The 19,075-nt window shown below is 38.1% G+C and overlaps 1 protein-coding gene across 1 annotated transcript in view; it reads right to left on the reverse strand.

Moving 5' to 3' along the window:
- Positions 1 to 1,749: 1,749 nt before the first annotated feature.
- Positions 1,750 to 19,075, reverse strand: part of LOC140144752 (uncharacterized) — a 40,690-nt gene continuing 23,364 nt past the window's right edge. Inside the window, exons 10-24 of the mRNA XM_072166561.1 lie at positions 18,052 to 18,955; positions 15,789 to 16,071; positions 14,928 to 15,049; positions 14,087 to 14,362; positions 12,035 to 12,646; positions 11,019 to 11,219; positions 9,834 to 10,010; positions 9,240 to 9,338; positions 7,532 to 7,624; positions 6,406 to 6,520; positions 5,700 to 5,818; positions 4,677 to 4,790; positions 3,084 to 3,235; positions 2,543 to 2,711; positions 1,750 to 2,297 (exon numbers count right to left, since the gene is read on the reverse strand). Of these exons, the coding sequence (XP_072022662.1) occupies positions 2,244 to 2,297; positions 2,543 to 2,711; positions 3,084 to 3,235; positions 4,677 to 4,790; positions 5,700 to 5,818; positions 6,406 to 6,520; positions 7,532 to 7,624; positions 9,240 to 9,338; positions 9,834 to 10,010; positions 11,019 to 11,219; positions 12,035 to 12,646; positions 14,087 to 14,362; positions 14,928 to 15,049; positions 15,789 to 16,071; positions 18,052 to 18,955 (3,490 nt within the window). The 3' untranslated portion in view covers positions 1,750 to 2,243. The remainder of the gene's footprint in view (positions 2,298 to 2,542; positions 2,712 to 3,083; positions 3,236 to 4,676; positions 4,791 to 5,699; positions 5,819 to 6,405; positions 6,521 to 7,531; positions 7,625 to 9,239; positions 9,339 to 9,833; positions 10,011 to 11,018; positions 11,220 to 12,034; positions 12,647 to 14,086; positions 14,363 to 14,927; positions 15,050 to 15,788; positions 16,072 to 18,051; positions 18,956 to 19,075) is intronic.

The raw sequence follows: 19,075 nt of genomic DNA on the forward strand, positions 1-19,075 counted from the left end.
AGGTGGTTATTGTGAAGTATTTTTAATATCTATACATCTGCCCACTATGAAATAGCGTCATAATATAATTGGGGCACATTTTGGATACTTTTGATGCATGTAAATTCACTCGACAGGTAAGCTTACTGGAGGTATTTTGACAACATTGGATTGGCGGTTAATTATTTCATATTGTGTTTGTTGCAAAGTCGCTGGGTGGGCGCTTATTGGGGCATGGGCGGTTATTGGAACGAATACGGTACATCAAAAAATTTGTTAAGTTACATAATATTGCCACAAAAATGGAGTACCATATTCTTTCCATTAACCGCCCATGCCCCTATAAGTGCCCACCCTTTACAACAAGCAAACTGATATTAGTTTATTAACTGCCCATGCAAATCTGAATCATGGTCTGAAACAATGACATGCTGAATACATGTTTTGGGCCTTTTTTACATCTTGTTGGCCTAAACAATGTAAAAAATAAGCGCCCATCCAAAACGAGTTCGTAAGCGCCCTGGGTGGTTAATAGAACGAATACAGTAATACAAATTTGCTATGTTGACACCAAAACACATATCTCAGATCACTTATTTGTTCAAGTCTACTTTATTTGAAACTATGTTACACCCGTCATGAATATTTAGGTCTCTAACTCAAATTTTGCCTTGTTTCCATCGCCACACTTTTGAGTCAACTTACATTTACACACAAATCTTCAAAAGTTATATTCCATGGCTAACCCCTGGTGGCTAACTTGGGGGAAATGAACAACTTTTGATGGCAAAATATTAATTATAATTGTTTACTACCTGCACGTATGAACTTACACAACTGTATATTTTAAGGGTTTTACAGGGTTGTGCCATCAAAATTATGAATTTGCAAACACAAATATCACATTTCTTTAGGATAGCATTTCACAATAGAGTACCAAATTCTGTTAATGGTGTGAGAGCCAGCACAAATTAAAATAAATAATGAGTGAGGCCTGGGGCTTCATTAATTAAGGACCCCTTAATTTTCTTGTAGGACCTACAATTAAGGAAAATAATGTTGGCACACTGGGACACTAATTATAAATTGCCACCCTTCTCCCCAAATTCAATGTTAATGGAAGCACTTTTGACATTGGGCTCATCTCCCTAACACTGATTGAGGGAGAATGGGGGAGTAAAGGGGAAAGGGGAAGGTTTATACTTCTCATCAAACATAGTTATACTAATTTCACTGAACTAATAGAGTTGCAAGGTGTGCCAACAACTTTTTTCCCTTGATTATAGGTGCAGGGACTCATTGTTGGCCAGGAAAAAACCTCCGATATGTCAATGGCCCCTGAACATGTTTAAAGCAAAACCTCCCATGTAACTTATTGGCAGTCTTGTTTTAAACATGTTCAGGGGTCACAAGCATATACTAGAGTTTTCCTGTTCAACAACAATATAGAAGTGGGATACTGCATTGGGCTATTCCAGTTAAAATCCATACACCCAGGTGAAAACAAAATTAAAGCTATACATGTACATGATGAGATGATAGTAATATTGTCATTTTGTTGAAACTATTCAATATTTTTGCATAGAATAACATGACTGGGTATGCACTTAATAAACCTATACTGATATCCATACCAATAAAATCTGGGTATATAATTTTGGTAGTAAATTGATTACAATAGATTTCTTTCAGAATTATCATTATTATTATAATCTTTTTCTTTAAACTTTTGACTAGAGCGTAATTTAAGAGTACATTGCATTACTGTGTTGAACTGCACTTGTCTCCAATTGGCTGCTGAGACGATATCTCACGATCTGTTACAGAGTGAAAATTTATGAATGAACTTTGCGCCACACGTTGTTAACCATGACTTTGTAACATCACAGTAGTACGCGCTCGTCAGAGGTTTACTGCAAAATATTATGCTATATAGCACTCTTTCTCTCATGCAATTAGTTAGTGATGTCAGTCTGCAACATCAAAATAGGCAATTCCAGTTGAAATCCATACACACCCTATGAAAGACATGACCTTAATCTTCCCCACAGGGAGTGTGAATTTCAATGGATTTACCTAAATGGATGTCTCAGTTTGAGTTACAAGAAGAAATTGTCTGGAAAACAAACAAGTTATCCTTTGTTCTCTATATTAGTGTTACCAAGTGTTGATTCCTTGCTGCGATATGTCATCAAAGTTTCATAATTTGTAATTGGTCAAGTATCAGCACTATTTCTGCCCAATAACCGGCTACTAAAAATGACTCATGGTCTCTCTCTTGGTGGTTTCCCTTGAAATGCAAGTTTTTGTTGTACTTCCTGTAGCAAAATAACAAACATAGAATCAAATTACACAAGGATTTGTGGTATTGTTTCCATTTTTTTCAGTAAAAATGAATCTACTTTTTACTCAAAACAGCTGATTTTACAGCAGATATATCAGTCAAACTCAATCCACTTATATAGCAAAGATTTAGTTTTTTAATTCTCAAAACGGAAATTTAGGTCTGTCGAGCCCGCTGAAAAGGGGTTTTCGTTGCCTAATAGCAATGATTAAAACTTACAGTTAGAAGTCTTTTCTTATAGAGTTGTTCTGGTTCACCTCCTACCCTCGCTGGTACAGCAATCTCATTACGTTTTAACACAATAGTTAACTCATTACAATCATATGTTTCCCCTGGGTCTATGAGGTTTTGGTTGATGAGTCCTACTAGATATTCTGTGTAATGGATTCTGAAATATAAAATGAAAGTGAACAAAAACAAGAAATTGAGAGAATGAAACAAGATAGATAAATATAGTCGAGTCCACAGTATCCAAGGCCGAGTCTGAATCCCTGGTATCCAATATCGAATCCTTGACTGTTGAGACTGAGTCCTATCACAAATTTCATTCAGTTTTTAAGCCAACCTTTTACCTTAGAAATTCTTAATTATTAATAGAGGGTTTGACTTTCTCATTCAATATTTGCATAAAATGGCATGTCTGAAAACCGTTCAATATCAGGGGAGGTTTAACTTTATTATTTTAACATGTGTGTCAGGCATATGGGCACATGGGCATCAATCTTGGGGGAACTGGGGCTCTAATATAAATTTTGCTTACTTGCACAGTCCTGCATGCCCACCAATGGCTTCTCTTCCACAAGTGCCATCATTAAGGCCTTCTGGAGTCTCCTTCTGTTCCATGACACGACAGCCTCGTTGCTGTCCTTCCTGTCCTTGTGGTGGCTTAACATCGTATTTTATTTTGTGATTCTGTGCCAGTTAAAAGACAATTCAATATGACCTAATTATTCATGGAAAAACAGAGGCAATATAAATAAACATAATTTTTCGCCAGGTTCCCCGTCGCAAATAATAAAGGCGATAAAGGAGACAAGCAGAAAAAGTGATCCTGCCCGGGAATTGAACCAGAACCTCAGGTTTGTAAACCTGAGGTCGTGCTTGTCTCGTTTATTTGCGACAGCGAACCTGGTGAAAATTATGTTTATTTAAATTATACATGTTTATTTCTATAAAATAATTGATGTTTTCCATAGGGGTGTATGGATTTCAATTGGAATAGCCAACTTTATATGTGACCCATCGCATCCAAACACGGCAGTTGTCATCAAAAATGAACTTGTAAATATCTTTACCAAACTAAAGGACTATTTTTAAGCTTTAAAATGGCACCTCTTCCATTAATATCGCATGTAGAATGGCGATTGTATGTGACAAATGCACTTCAAATTTCTTATTTTCTTTATTTTTCTTGGCACATTTTCTTTATTATCTTTAAATGTTGGGTTTCCGACAAATGCAGTGTTTTGATGTGATGCATGCGCGTATTTTGGGGGGGCTTTGGGGCGCCAGCCTCCGGGTAAAAAGTAGGGGCGGCAAAAAGCGAAGGCGGCGGAAGAAGAAGGGCGGCAAAAACAGCGCGGCAAAAACGAAGGGGGCGGCAAAACGAATTAGCAAAGAAAACAAGGGTGTAAAAAATTGAAAAAGCATAAAAATTTTGAAAATAGGTTGCTTTTAGGCGCTAGCGCCTAAAACCGCTTTTTTTTTTTTTTTTGCTCTTCACTTTTCAAACGACCGTGAAAAAAATTGGGTCAAACTTTTCGGGCTGTTAAGGAAGGGGCGGCAAAATTGTTTCTTCTTCAGCCCCCCGGGGTTGGGGCGGCCGTGGTACGCCACTGTGATGGGTCACATATGTTAACACATGACAGGCAAGATGCAGCATATCTGTTTCTTGGCAGTATAGAGTAATTTTAAATTTAGGGATTCAATCATGTTTCACCTTTGTTCATCATCGTTTAACAACAATGAGTCTCATGGTTACAGACTGGCCGGCAGAACGCGAGTCATTAAATGGGGATGAACATTGAACAATGATGAAACATGATCAAATTCCTTTCAACAATGAAAACAAGCTCAAGAACATATAATTCACATGACTATATCATAAGGAATGTCAGTTATATAGTCATTTCCACACACTATTACAAAAAGATCTAGTGTCGCTGTTGATATCAATTATAAAGTAAATAATAAGTTTCTGTTGATATCAATTATAAAGTACATAATAAGTTGTGTTTACACAATGTTAAGCCACTTCTTCCAAAATAATGAATGTAACATGTAAGCTTGTATATTATGCACAAGTTCCTGAAGCACATGTTCACTACTGTACATTAATTATGTAACAACTTACATCAAGTAGTTTCTGTAGTTGTTTGACATCCCAGTCTCGTAGATGAAACAGACAGTCTCTTGGATGATGAGAATGGAGCCCTCTATTGGCACATGATGGGAACTTACCACACTCCTGGCAAATATAAACAAACAAGCATGTTGGGTGCATTCCTTAGAGATTTGGGTGTATTACTAAGCCATTGGGGTGTATTTGCTGATATTTTGGGTGTGTAACTGAGACATTTTTTTTCTATATCTGAGACATTTGGGTATATTAATGAGACATTTGGGTGTATTTCTGAGACATTTGGGTGCATTTCTGAGACATTTGGGTGTATTTCTGAGATATTTAGGTGTATTTCTGAGATATTTGGGTGTACTGAAGAGACAGTTGGGTGCATTTCTTAAACATTTGGGTGTATTACTGAGTTATTTGGGTGTATTACTGAGATATTTAGGTGTATTACTGAAACATTTAGGTGTATTTCACAGACATTTCGTTGTATTTCTGACATTTTAAGAGTATTTCTGAGACACTCCTGTCAAATAAGGAAACAAAGCATTTGGTTGTACATGCCCCTAACATGTAAATTGAGTTCCCCCCGGTGCTGTATTAATTTAAATGCCTTTCACCCTCAGCTAATTAACATTAAAATTAAGCTTTAGTTATGAATAATCAAAATGTGCAGCATATACTAATTTATTTTCTTTTTCCTCTTTCTCCTGCCAATTTTTTCAACTGAACTGTTCCATACATGTTGTCAAAATAAATACAGTACCAGTATTTTCAAACATCCAATCGCTGATTTTAACATATCCATGTGTGCAGCCATTGTTATCGTCTGTGTTAACAGAATTTGTAGAAATTCCCTTATTGTTTCTGGAACACTGCAGCATGCAAAATGGTACCAGAAATATTTTTAATGCGAATTATCATTGCGAAAACACCTCTAACACCGCCATTTTGGAAAATGCACTACCCTGTGGCCGTTAATAAGAGATTACGGTAGTTATACTTTTTGGTGATGCATTTATAACTTACATTTCCTTGTTCGAATGGTTTATTGCAGCCACAGCAGAATTCAAACATACATTGTGTACACTTGAAATGCATACATCCACCTTTGGCGAGTTCATAACGCATCTTGCATTGAGGACACGCTGTGTTAGAAGAAAAAATGTACAAGATCCCAGTATAGTGGTTTATGATGCATACAAAAAATATGATACGATTCATAATATTTTAGTTCAGCAAAAAGAATTAAGCAAATATGATTCGATCAAGCTAGATGAGTCATTTGTCACAAATATTGATTGAGATATCGCTAATAACAGAGTTGCACTTCCTTTGTATTTTATTGTTTTGATCAACACTATTAAAATGCAATCATATTTCTGCAATCGTAAGTCCAAATTGTCAAGGGATTTTCAAATAAGTTTCTCTATTTTGATAATCCATTGTCCATTCACCTTTTTGGTAATCCTTCAAGCCTTTACAGGTAGACCTGTTGTCATTTAACCCCATGACAACTACCTGCCTATTGGTCAAAAAGGAGTTTTCATTATCAATTGGACCAATCAGCAACATTGGTTTTTTTTCGCAAATCTCCATTCTGATTGGTGATTAAAGTGAAGATATCATGTAATTGACATCATGGTAGTGACATCATGAGGTCTACCTGCAAAGGCTTATGGGATTTACCAAAAAGGTGAATTGGTGTCCCAAAGTTTAACCCTTGTGTACATACCTATGCCATTCTCTTTGAGATGATACGCCACACCTTCAGCCTGCCTTTCTGGGTCATTGTCTTGTTTCCATTGTTCAAATTCTTGACAGGTGATATTTTCATGCTGGTCCATCCACTGTTGAAATCAGAAAGAAAAGTGTGACTCACAATACGTACTGTAATGGACAATTTTTTTCACTTAATGGCCAATGCTACCAATCCCATCATGGCCGGAAAAAAAGTATTATTTTCTTACACATTTCATTTCTTTCACTCCTTATTTTTGCCTGTAATTCAATTCCACAATGGGTTAATCCAATTGAAATCATACACCCCCTATGGAAGATGAGACATTAATCTCCCACACAAGGGGTGGAAATTTTAAAAGAAGTCACCCATTCAGGTAGCTCCATTTGAATTTCATACTCCCTGAGTGTAAGATTAAGATCGGGTGTATGGATTTCAACTTGAACAGCCCACTTTGGCTTGATTAGATAAGATCACATGACACATATGAATCACAAGTATTGTATATAATTTGTATTACCTTTTTGAGAGTGAAATTGTACAAAATAATGCACACGTACTGAGATGTTGATATGTCTAATGCATAAGCCCCAAAGGGGGGGTCATTAGACACATCATCATCTCAGTACAAGTGCATTATTTTGTACAATTTCTTGAGCAACAAGTGATACGCATTTATTATCCTATTTCATACGCAAGAAACATTCCTGTGATTTTTGCTACTTTTATAACAAAATTGTCACTCAAAATGTTCGAAAATACAAGCAAATTTGAATGCATTAACCCGCAAGGAAAACGAACACGTCCAAAACCACTGTGCGTACTATGCGGAGTGTGCGCCCATACAATTATATAACATTTATGCATGGCTGGTAATTTACTAACGTTGCTCTGATTGGTTCTCTCTATCTAGGAGTGTATGAAAGCCTGATATTTTCATGGTAATAATTTGACAAGATTTGAACTGTTTGGAGCAGTTTCTGTTACTTATATGCGAGATTACAAACAGTAATATACATTAAAGCCTATAAGGGTAACAAATATTTTCACTGGCTTTTAAATTTGCATTTCTGAAATTTACCATGAAAATGTAGCACTGCACAGGTGTTTAAATTCTTACCGGTTTCTTGCAGTTGAAGCAGGTGATTTTTCCGCATTCAGGACACCTCATCTTCCTTCTTTCTGGAGCTTCATTGATGAAACCATTTCGACACTGTAGGGAAAATATATGAAAATTCAAATTATGCAAAAAAAATGCAACCCTATTTTTGGGTTAATGGGAAAAGGGCAATACAAAGTTCCTTTTTTTAAGGCAATCCACAGTACAAACAAAGATGTCAAATTCATCTATGACAGGGATCTGATCCTGATCTAGAGACCCACACATCACAGGTTCAAATCCTGTTTTAGGATCAATTGTGACTTTTTGACATTTCATTATTTGAATGAAATGTAAGCATTAGCCAATAAGCTTTAAAATGATACCAAAATTATATACATAGCATCAATACTTGTCAAGATATGGATAATTTTGTAAATGTTACCTTGATATTTTTGCCAAATTGCTATTCTGAGTAATGGAACAATTTATAGTTTCCTGCCTTACACGGGATTGAATAGGGATTATCTAGTTTATCTGTTATTTATTGATTAAATAAACCTCTTTTTAATAAGTACATGTACTTGAAAGTCCACTTAGTCCCACAGTCAAATACCATGAAATTAAGAATTCCCAAATTTAATTTTTTTGATGGGAATGTCACCTTTAAATGCCTATAACTCAAACACATGCCTGGTGACTTGTTCCAGGTTTTGTTGGAGCTGGTCACAATTGCCTCCTTTCAAATTGTCTTCAATTTCACACATGTATTTTGTTATCACAACTTGGCCATTCCTCAACCTCCCAAAATTATTGCTGTTGTGGTGAATGGGAAAGTTACAGAATTTGAATTGGCAGCCTAATCTTTACACACAAAAGTTCAACTTGCAATAAAATATTGTCCAATTCTATATTTTTCTCAATTGTTGCTATTAAAAGAAATGTTAATCCTTTGTGTCAAACCAAAAAGAATTAATAAAAATTGTAATTTCCCTGATGCAAAATTTCACTCCAGATCCAAGGACTAAGAGAAATAGATGGAGCAAATGCCCAGATATGAGACCAACAGAATATTTAATGACTTTTTGATCACACTCATTACATTTAGTGGCCTATGATTATTAACATCTATTTTGATTGGATACAAAGAGAGCTACAATGCGCAACAGAATTAAGGTACCAGTTGTGTTCACCCCTGTATCCTAAACAAAGACAAGCATAATACCCGTACCCTTTAGCTCTGATTTAAGACCTTATTTGTTGCAATTGGTTGAGGATTAAAGAAACAGTGATCTAAAACCGAATGAAGAAATGAAATCTAAAGTAACATTTGGGTTCTACGCTTGTGTACAAATCAATAGAGTATGGAATGGAGCAAACTGCAACTTTTAAATTGGCATCTTCCTTGGGTTTTTGGATCGTCGTCTTTATTTCTTGAAAACGTTCTACAAATGAAGTCTTAAATTTGAGTTGAAAGATGCAGCTATTGGCTGTTGGTTCCAATTATGACATATCTATCTTTGTTTAGGATATACAGGGGTTGAACATAACTGGTACCTTAATTCTTTGGCTTACTGTATATCATGTATTGAACCAATCATCTATGAGAAGATAAGACTAGTCGGTAGGACTGAAGGCAATCTAAAAGCCATATCTTGATTGCTTATTCAATTGATTATACCAGGTAATTAACCAATCAAGGACACTGTGCAAAGAAATTTTGACTTACATGAGCACACCAGCGGAAGTTTTCCTCCTTCTGTAAATTCCAGTCTCTCAGTTTATGTTGGAATAAGGAATGGGTTTCTTCATCAAGTAAAGTCCGCAACTATTAAGAAATTGTAAATATAAATCAGAAAATAAAAATTATTGATTTATTATTGAAAAAAGTGATACACCATCACTGCCTTGCTTTGTTTCTTTTTATCAAATAGAACATTTCACAAAGAAAAGATGAATAATTTATTCATTAAAATGGAATATGCATTAAAAAAGAACTAATCATACAAATATTTTGAGACAAGAATGAATTATTTGCAATATTTATTGAACTCTTCAAATGGTCCATGAAAGTGCAAATTGTTTAATGTTGAGGTTAGTGTTTATAATCAGGTGTTTTGTTTTTTCATTTTTTTTAATTTCTTATTTTACCAATATTACCACAATCTATGTGTTTTAGAGGTAAGGCTAAAGATTTAGGATTAGCATTTTGGGTTACTGTTGGGATTAATGTTAGGGCTCAATTTAGGACTAGTAGTATTTGGGGTTATCTTATGTGTTAGTGTGATATAGATATTCTGTAGTTATTTCAATCAATTCTTACCAAGCTATCCAGGAAAGTGAAGTATTCCGCCAGTTCTGTGACATCCTTAGCATCTGGTCTATTACAGGCAGGACATGTAGCATGGATGATATTTCTTTGTTGTATCACAATTTTAAAATGATCTGCCAGGCATTCACTACATATGAGACAACCTGTACAGTGAGATAGGCTCATCAGCTGGGGAGACACAAAAGAGAGATAGATATATTATTAGAGTGTTGGTAAAAGAGATAATTACATATTGTCATGGACCATCAAGCCAATGGTAGTTGACTATCAGCCCACATCCGTATAAACATTCAGCGAAGTAACCTGCATCATGTACGTGGTCAAGCTTTTATCTTCGCTCGGTCCTGCCAAGAGTCGTGCTCAAAATGCGAGTGCGCTAGTGCATAGACCAAAAGAGGACTTCCCCATCTGGTCTGTCACTGATGCACTTCTACCTTGGTGACAAAGGCACCTACGCAATGCCATATCCATTTGTTGAGTTTCTAACACCCGTAATTGATTACTAATTTCTAACACCCGTAAGCGATTTGCGCTGAACTTTTTTTTCAAATTGACAGTGACATCAGACGCGATAAATTCTTTTTATCTGTGTCTTTAATTATAGTGTATAGAACAAACATCGCCCTTGTCTGGTCTACGACACTAATGCATTTATACCTCGGTGACAATATATATTTTATGTCATGTTCATTGTTCGCTCGTCAGTGATGTACATATACTTTACACATCTGTATGCCTATGCAATGGGCTATTCCAGTTGAAATCCATACACCACTATGGAAGACATGTCCTTTATCTCCCACACAAGGAGTGTGAATTTCAAATGGGGTTACATGAATGGGTGACTCCATTTAAAATCTACAACCATTGTGTGCAAAATTAAAGTCATGTTTTCCATTCGCTCTCTGCACGGATCCAAAACGATGTTTTCCCTGCAAATGCATGCGCAAAATGTGCTTTTCTTTTTACCATGTTTTTCTAGTAACGTGCCAGAAGGCTTTTGCAAAGCAAACATACTAATTAAAGCATGCGTTTGACAGACGTACACACATAGCACGCCCCACTTTGAGGGTAGAACCTCGTTATGAGATGACCGTGCGATCAACGAATACGGGTGTACTGATTTCAAATGGAATAACCCATTTTTCTGACATCATCAGTAGTAGCATTACTTACTTGATTGTGAGGAAACTCTCCAAAACAAACATGACATTCTTTTTCCAAAAATTGTTTAGCACGCTCGTAGTCACCGCACTCACTCGCAGCTGTGATTGCATCATTGATGGCGTATTTCTCAGCAGCTATGAGACGAGCTGCGGTCCTGGTTCTTCCCCAACTACCAATGCCAAATTCGGCCAACAGAAGGCGAAGATAGCGCTGAAAAAACATAAAAAATGAAACATAATTGATTTTATTTTAATTACTGAAATCACAGTCTCTTAGGCAATGGAGTCAAGTTTATTAAATCTGTTGATCTACCATCAATGCTTGGTTGGTCCTTATAATTTATGAAATATCAATCAATTGACTTGTGTTGATTGTTATACATTGTAATATAAAGTTTTTGTATGTAAATTGAGTAATAAGGTTTTACCATTAATTTTAATTAATTAGTTGATTTAATAACAAGATGGAAACAGCGTGCACGGTCGATCCCAAGATGGAACATTTATGGCTGTGGTGCCGTAGAAAGCATTAAATTATACTTAGGGCTGTAAACTTTTTGAAATTGCATGGAGTGAGATATTGTCAAACAGGGGTGTACCAAGATGGAAATATTGTTTGCCAACTAAAATTGTTAATTGTTGACCACTGATTTTTTTGCCAGAGCGCTCGAGAATCTAAAAGGTGGGGGAGAATTTTTGACGATGCGTGAGATTTTACTACCTTGCTGTGAAAGTGTGAGAAAGGGCCCAAATTTGTGAAAATGCATGAGACTCGGCGGAATGTGTGAGAGTTGATGGAATGCGTGAGAGTTCACAGCCCTGTTATACTTCTTAACAAGTCAAGGTCCAACCAGTTTCTTTCTCCATATCAAAAGGTATACAGCTATGCAGGGTTGCTATAAGTTGTCAGACCGAAATTGGTGAGAGAGACACACCAAGGTTAATATCAATGCTTTATCTACATTTCCATCACTTTGCCTTAACTGCAAAGGAGTCCCCAACCCCATCCCCTGGGCCCCATCTCACCTCATGTTCAGCGTCCTCATCAGCAGGTACAACTTTCAGTCTCTCCAGTAATTCCTTATCTTCTTCATCTTTCTCCCATAATCTCTCATAAAATGACCCCACGGCCTCCTCCTGTAATTTCATCAATGCCTTGTCTACGTTGCCATCACTCATGGAGATGGCCTTAGCTGCCTGGGAGCCCCCCCCTGGTCCCCATCTCACCTCATGTTCAGCATCCTCATCAGCTGGTACAACTTTCAGTCTCTCAAGTAATTCCTTATCTTCCTCATCTTTCTCCCATAATCTCTCATAAAATGACCCCACGGCCTCCTCCTGTAATTTCATCAATGCCTTGTCTACGTTGCCATCACTCATGGAGATGGCCTTAGCTGCCTGAGAGCCCCCCCCTGGTCCCCATCTCACCTCATGTTCAGCATCCTCATCAGCTGGTACAACTTTCAGTCTCTCAAGTAATTCCTTATCTTCCTCATCTTTCTCCCATAATCTCTCATAAAATGACCCCACGGCCTCCTCCTGTAATTTCATCAATGCCTTGTCTACGTTGCCATCACTCATAGAAATGGCTTTAGCTGCCTGGGAGTTCTCAAATCCATAACTTTCCAATTCCATGATCTGTGGATAAAAGACAAACATGCTTTGTTGAGTTGAGTTCAAGTTGAGTGGTGTGTAATCTGGGTGGATTTATCTAACATGGATTATTCCAGTTGCAATTTATACACCTCCTATGGAAGACACAATCTTAATATCCCACACAGGGGGTGTAGATTTCAAATGGAGTCATGCATTCAGGTAACCCCATTTCAAATTCACACTCCCTGTGGAAGATTCCGGTCATGTCTTCCAAAAAAGTGTGCATGATGGATTTCAACTGGCATAGCCCATTTGGTGCAGAAAGAAGGTATATGTGACCATCCTCCACAACTGAGCCCGGATGTCGCCAGTGCCACTATTGAGATATGCTCCATTGAACTTAACAATAAACAGTAGGAAACAAAGGATTTATTGACTGTTTTATTGATTTTTCACTACTTAAATGTCAAGTACTATAGATATGATATACATCATTTAAAAGCTAATTTCAAGCAGAATATTTTGGTTGAATATCTCAAAAATGATGATTGGCGACTTCAGGGCTCAGTTGTGCTGAATGGTCACATATGTTACTGCTCTTGTGTTAATTCAAAACTTTTACAACTACAAGCGACTGTGCATTTTGTAACAGTTTGATGCATATAGAAATTAATGTATCCAGGTCACATTGTCAAATCCTACGTGTAATACAGGCTGTCTTACGTTCGTCAATGCTCCACGAAAATCAATGTTCGGGGCTCTGCCTGTAAATCACAGTAACCTAATAAAGGCAGTATGCCAGGCTGTTAATGTAAGCCTGTAATATTTGGACAGAGTATACTTGGGCTAATGTGTACAGAACAGTTTGGGCATTTTGAACATATAAACAAGCAAATAGTTACAGGCCTGGATATTTGGCAAGAATCCATTCCCCTGGAGACTGTGGCGCAATGGTTAGGGTACTGGCCTTAGTGCACAAGGTCCCAGGTTCAATTTCCTGCGGTGGCGATTTGCTGGGATATTGACTTGGAAAAAAAATCTGAAATTAATTGGCAACCTCTATACATTAAATTCAGACTTCCGCTCTCCCCATGGTTCATTTAGAATTGGGTAAATGAATCATGAAAGTACTCCATCCTTCGGAGGGGACGTTAAGCCATTGGTCCCGTGTGCAGAGAGCCATACCTGTACATGTATCTCGCAGCCAGTTTCAAAAAGAGTAGGGTGGTAACCCCTGACTGTTCCCAACCCGTCCCGGTATTCAAATGGACCCCAATGGAAAAAGCTTCAATAGAGGCTTTCTTGGGTTATCCAGAGTTGTCAAAACAAGAACAAATCAAATCAAAATAAACGGATTTGCATGAATCTAAAGAGATTCTCATAGACACTTTGAGCCTACAAACTACGTAAATGGAGAGAATCAAAAGATTCTTGTAAAATACAGTTGCCATAATCCAAAAGGTGAAATGAACCCCTTCTTACCTTTTGTCTCCTTTGCTCAATGCACTCATGTACAACTTGTTCCATCTTTCCTTCATGTTTATACAAAGCATCCACCACCTCTTCTTCACTTAACCGTATCCTCTGACCTCTCCCCGATACGTTGAGGGCGTTTGTCGCTTGTGCTGTTGCAGTACTCTTGAAGTCGTCCCAGTACTGCTGGAGCCAAGGGACAACCTCTTCTGTGCTTTGAGACTCTAGGATGACTTGAGATGCGACAGTGACGTCCTCAACACAGAAACCATTTGTCTCGGCTTGCTGTTGAAGAAAAAAAATCAATAACAATATTGATTGAAATTCTGGAATACGAATTGCTCACTGAGAGAATTGGTATTAAACTTTGGTTCATCTCAAGTTCAGTAGTGACGTAGATGCGTATTTTGCTGGTCACAGTATTGAATTGTGTGCTTATGTTAATCGCGCAGAGCATACAAGCATGATTTAGTATCTCGCTTTTATCACAACCACCAATACATCAATGTCACTACTGCACTTGAAGTGTATAGCAGGGCTATCAACTCTCACGCATTCAGTGTGTGACTCACACATTCGGGGATTAGTAAAATCTCACAACAAGGTAGTAAATTTCATGCTAAGGTGGTAAAATTTCACACATTTCCCAGCCTTTAACAGTGGCGTAACTAGGGGGGCAGCAACATGCCCCAGGCGCTACCACTAGGGGGGCGCCAAATCAGTCTCACTTAAAAAAGATGCCATTCCCACACACCCACGTCTAAGATATTCTCGGGTGCCCCAGGCGCTACCAACTCTAGTTATGCCATTGGCCTTTAAAAAAATCAACCTCTATATCAAATTCACTTACCCTCAATATATTAATGAAGGCTAGCCCCTCTGTGGCCTGTTCTGCTAGCTGTCTACGCTCCTGAAGATGTGCAGTGTGACTGAGAGATAATCTGTCCTCCCCAAACTCTCTGCCTGGTGAAGCTGTAAATAACGAATACCGTGTCAGTTTCTTGTTATCTATGATTAGACCAAAGAGGTTACTATACCGAATGTTTAGGTTCTACACAAGTAAATGTGAAGGAATACACTCAATATGTAGTAGGAAAACACCCAAATGCATGGTACGTCGCACAATTAATACTTGGCAGAGGTTTGAAATTAATTAGCATTACACCAATATTACACCAACAGTCACAGTGAGTAGTGATCAAGTGGGCCATTCCAGTTGAAATCTATACATCTCCCACACAGGGGGTGTAGATATCAAATGGAGTCACCCATTTAGTTAACCCCATTTACAATACACACTCATTCTGTGGAAGATTAAGGATGTGTCTTTGGGACAGGGTGTATGGATTTCAACTAGAATAGTCCAATGTAAAGCAAGATATGAAACACAAGTCAAAACCTACTTGATAATGACAATCTATCCACATCACTTTCATTGGGTGTAAGCTTAGCACCTGAAAGTGGTTTCAATCGGTCACCCTTCACCCCCGTAATAACAGGTGCCAGGGTGATCTTAGGAGGCTTGACATTTGGGTGTATTTCTGAGACATTGGGTCTATTTCTGTAACATTTGGGTGCATTTCAGAGACATTTGGGCATATTTCTGAGAAATTTGGGTGTATTTCTTGTACATTTGGATGTATTTGTAATATTTGGGTGTATTCCTAATACATTTGGGTGCATTTATGAGATAACAAGATATGAAACCTACTTGATAATGATAATCTGTCCACATCACCTTCATTGAGTGTAAGCTTCTCCATGGCACCTGAGAGTGGTTCTAATCCGGCTCCCTTCATCCTCTTGATGACAGGTGGCTTGATAGGCATGGCTCCTGCCTGATATGCAGTCTTAGGAGGTGGCATAGTGGGCATGGCTCCTGCCTGCAACGCAGTATTAGGAGGCTTGGTCACTACATCAGGTGCCTGGTATTTGCTGCCCATTGACTGATGGGCCTGGTCTAGTGATTTAGCTTCTCTTTTCTCTTGTAACATCTGAAAATGAGTTATATCTTTTGTTAAAATTGAAAGTTTACTTTTTAAAGGAAGTACTGTAAGATGACATTAATGTGACCCGTTACAGCAAAGGGTACATTAAGTCGCATTTTCCTAGTGCCAAACACATTCTAATCCAATCATTAATCCTATTGTTGAAGAGGATAATAAGCTTGTACCTATGTCTATAGAACTGTTTGTTATACAGCTGCAGTCTTTTCTTATTATGGCTAATCTCTAATTATCATTATGGCTAATGTTAAGTGGTGTGTTACAAAAGCATTGTTTTGTATTTGTATAGGTATGTATTAGGGCTCATATTGAAATACCCTACCACGCTTTCACACAGAAAGAAGGCAGGATTCCCCTCGCTAAGCGCGCGCCTCAGGAAAGCTCGGTCATCAAACGGACGGATTATATGCATCAGTGATACCCTGCCTTTTGAAGTGGTCCATGATGAATGGGAAGAAAACAAACTGACTATGGCTCATCGCACAACCCAGGAAAGCGCGCTCCTAATCTAATTGGCTATGATAATTGCAGTGTTATAATCACACAGGATTTTAACAAAAGAAGGCTAGCAAAGGAAAGCTGCAGGATGGCGCACACCTTCCTGTGTAAGAGAATTTCAATATGAGCCCTTAGGCATTCCGCATTAGCCACCCACTAACAATGAAAGGATATTCCTGATCCTTGTTGACTTAAATTGGGAATGATTTGAAATGACCGCCACTTCAGATTGTCATAATTGTTTGATATTTTCTGCCTACATGTTGGAAAAAGAGAAACATGTAGCAGCTGATATAAAGGACCTTTCGCTGTAACGGGTCACATTTTTGTATACATGTGTAATTTTTCATGCTTTAAAAATTTAGAACTGTTTCATTTTTTTTTTTAATTATAGCAAACAAATTATACAGAGAAACTAACCAAGTAATAATATTAAATGATGAAAGGGAGCATAAAAAATTTGTCTGAAGCGGGATTCGAACCGACGACCTCTAGTTTGTGAGACCATTGCTCTACCATCCAAGCTATCCAGCCCTATGATAGACGGCGATCCCATAACCAATATCTTTGCTCAGGCGCTGGTGAGCTATGATACCGTAATGTTGAGTGGCCGGGGATCATGCCCATATTACGATACAACCCAGGAAGCGACAGGAGAGGGGATCAGTGAAGAAGATGTACCACGGCCATGGTATGAATGGACATACTTAACTCTCTTCACGCGGGTGTCGACTGCAGACGACATGTTTCAATATTTTTTTTTTAATTCAAAAATTTCAGAAATGTAAATTTTCATGACCATATTTGGAATCAGCGTGAGAAATGCATTAAAATGAGTACAAACAAGCCTAGTATTGGTTCAGTGGTTCTTTAGATAGCTCTTGGTATTTTGAGAAAATATCTCATACACTCTGAATAGGGAGCTTTGTTTTCCTCTATGTGGTATATTCCTTCCAGGTGTTACATAAGAAAAATCAAGATTGGGGCTGTTGTAAAGGTGTGTGACCAGGGTCAGTTTCACTAAACTTTATGAAGTTTCACAAGTCTCGAAATCATTCGTAACTTAATACTCTTTCACTAAACTTACTTACGAATGGTGCCCTTCATAAGAAATAGGGATTTACTACAAGGACCCTTCGTAAAGTTATGTTATTGGGTATTCATAAATTTACGAAAGGTTACTTGAGTTACAAGGGGTTAAAAGTTGAGTGAAATGGACAACAGATTGTGGCCTGATTGTTATTTTCTACCTCGCATTGAGGTCCATCACCTAAATATTTTTTTTCCAATTGCAAGTTTTGAGTTATTAATTGCGCCAAAGCATCAAAAACGGATATCCCAAGTGGCCCATAGAACAGTATACTACGAGGGGGGAACAAACAAATGTTGTCGATAATTCTGTCAAAACTCCCACCCCTGGCTAATTATTGAATAGTCTCTTATTAAAACAAAAATAGAAAAATACAATACCCTTTCTTCCTCCACCTGCATGTACTCATATGCAGTCATGCTGTCCTCATCCTTAACAACCCTCTTATCACCTTCAGTCTGCTGTCTCTGTACAGGTGTCTTTGGACTTTGCAGTTGGGATGAAACTGTTGATGTTTCTCTCGCCTCCCTCCGTTCATTACACATTTGACACACACTTATATCCATATCATTGAGGAAGGTGCAGAATTGGCAAACCCACTCTTTTGTTTTTGATACAGGTGTTTTAACACCAAATGGCATTCCACCCGGGAGTTGAGCCTCAAGGATCTTAGCTTGCTGTGCTGCTTTCCTGGTTGGACTTCGTTGTTGGGGTATTGGCTGCTGAATGGTTGGAGTAGGTTGACCTGGTCCTGTATCAAATGCACTGATTATATTGCTTACTTGACTGCGTGGTTGGACCACCGGTGGCGCTTGGCTTGAATGTGACATATCCGGATGTTTAACGGCATATGTTGGCTGATTTTGATACAACATTGCCTGACTCTGATTTACACCTATGAGGGGTCGCTGCGATTGGACCTCCGATGTTTTAACCGGATACATTGATTGATTTTGATACAACGTTTCCTGATTTTGATTTATCCCTGGATGAGGTCTCTGCATCCCGTGTTGCGTTTGGATACTTGTCGCTGAGTACGCACTGTCGCAATCCTCGCATCGCAATCTGTTCCCATCATTCAGGAACCCACAGGAATTGCACTCCCAACCTTCAGCAGGTGGACGAGGCAGGTCGGCATCTTGAGGTCGTCTTGTGGATTGTGATCTTCCGTATGGTGTGGATGTGCTATTCACACTGGGTGGTTGGGGTTCAGATTCATCTGGTATAACTGTCAAAGGCTTATCTGCTATGGGTGGTCGTCGGATATCAACATTCATGGAATATCTAGATGGAAAGAGACAAGGTACTAGAATTACGCGGTTTGTAATTAAAGTGGCCCCCACACAAAGGCTGGTAAATACAAAAAATACAAGATGCAAATAAGCTCATTAATATTCACAAATA

This window comes from Amphiura filiformis, chromosome 2, assembly GCF_039555335.1.
Source record: "Amphiura filiformis chromosome 2, Afil_fr2py, whole genome shotgun sequence".
Lineage (NCBI taxonomy): Eukaryota > Metazoa > Echinodermata > Ophiuroidea > Amphilepidida > Amphiuridae > Amphiura > Amphiura filiformis.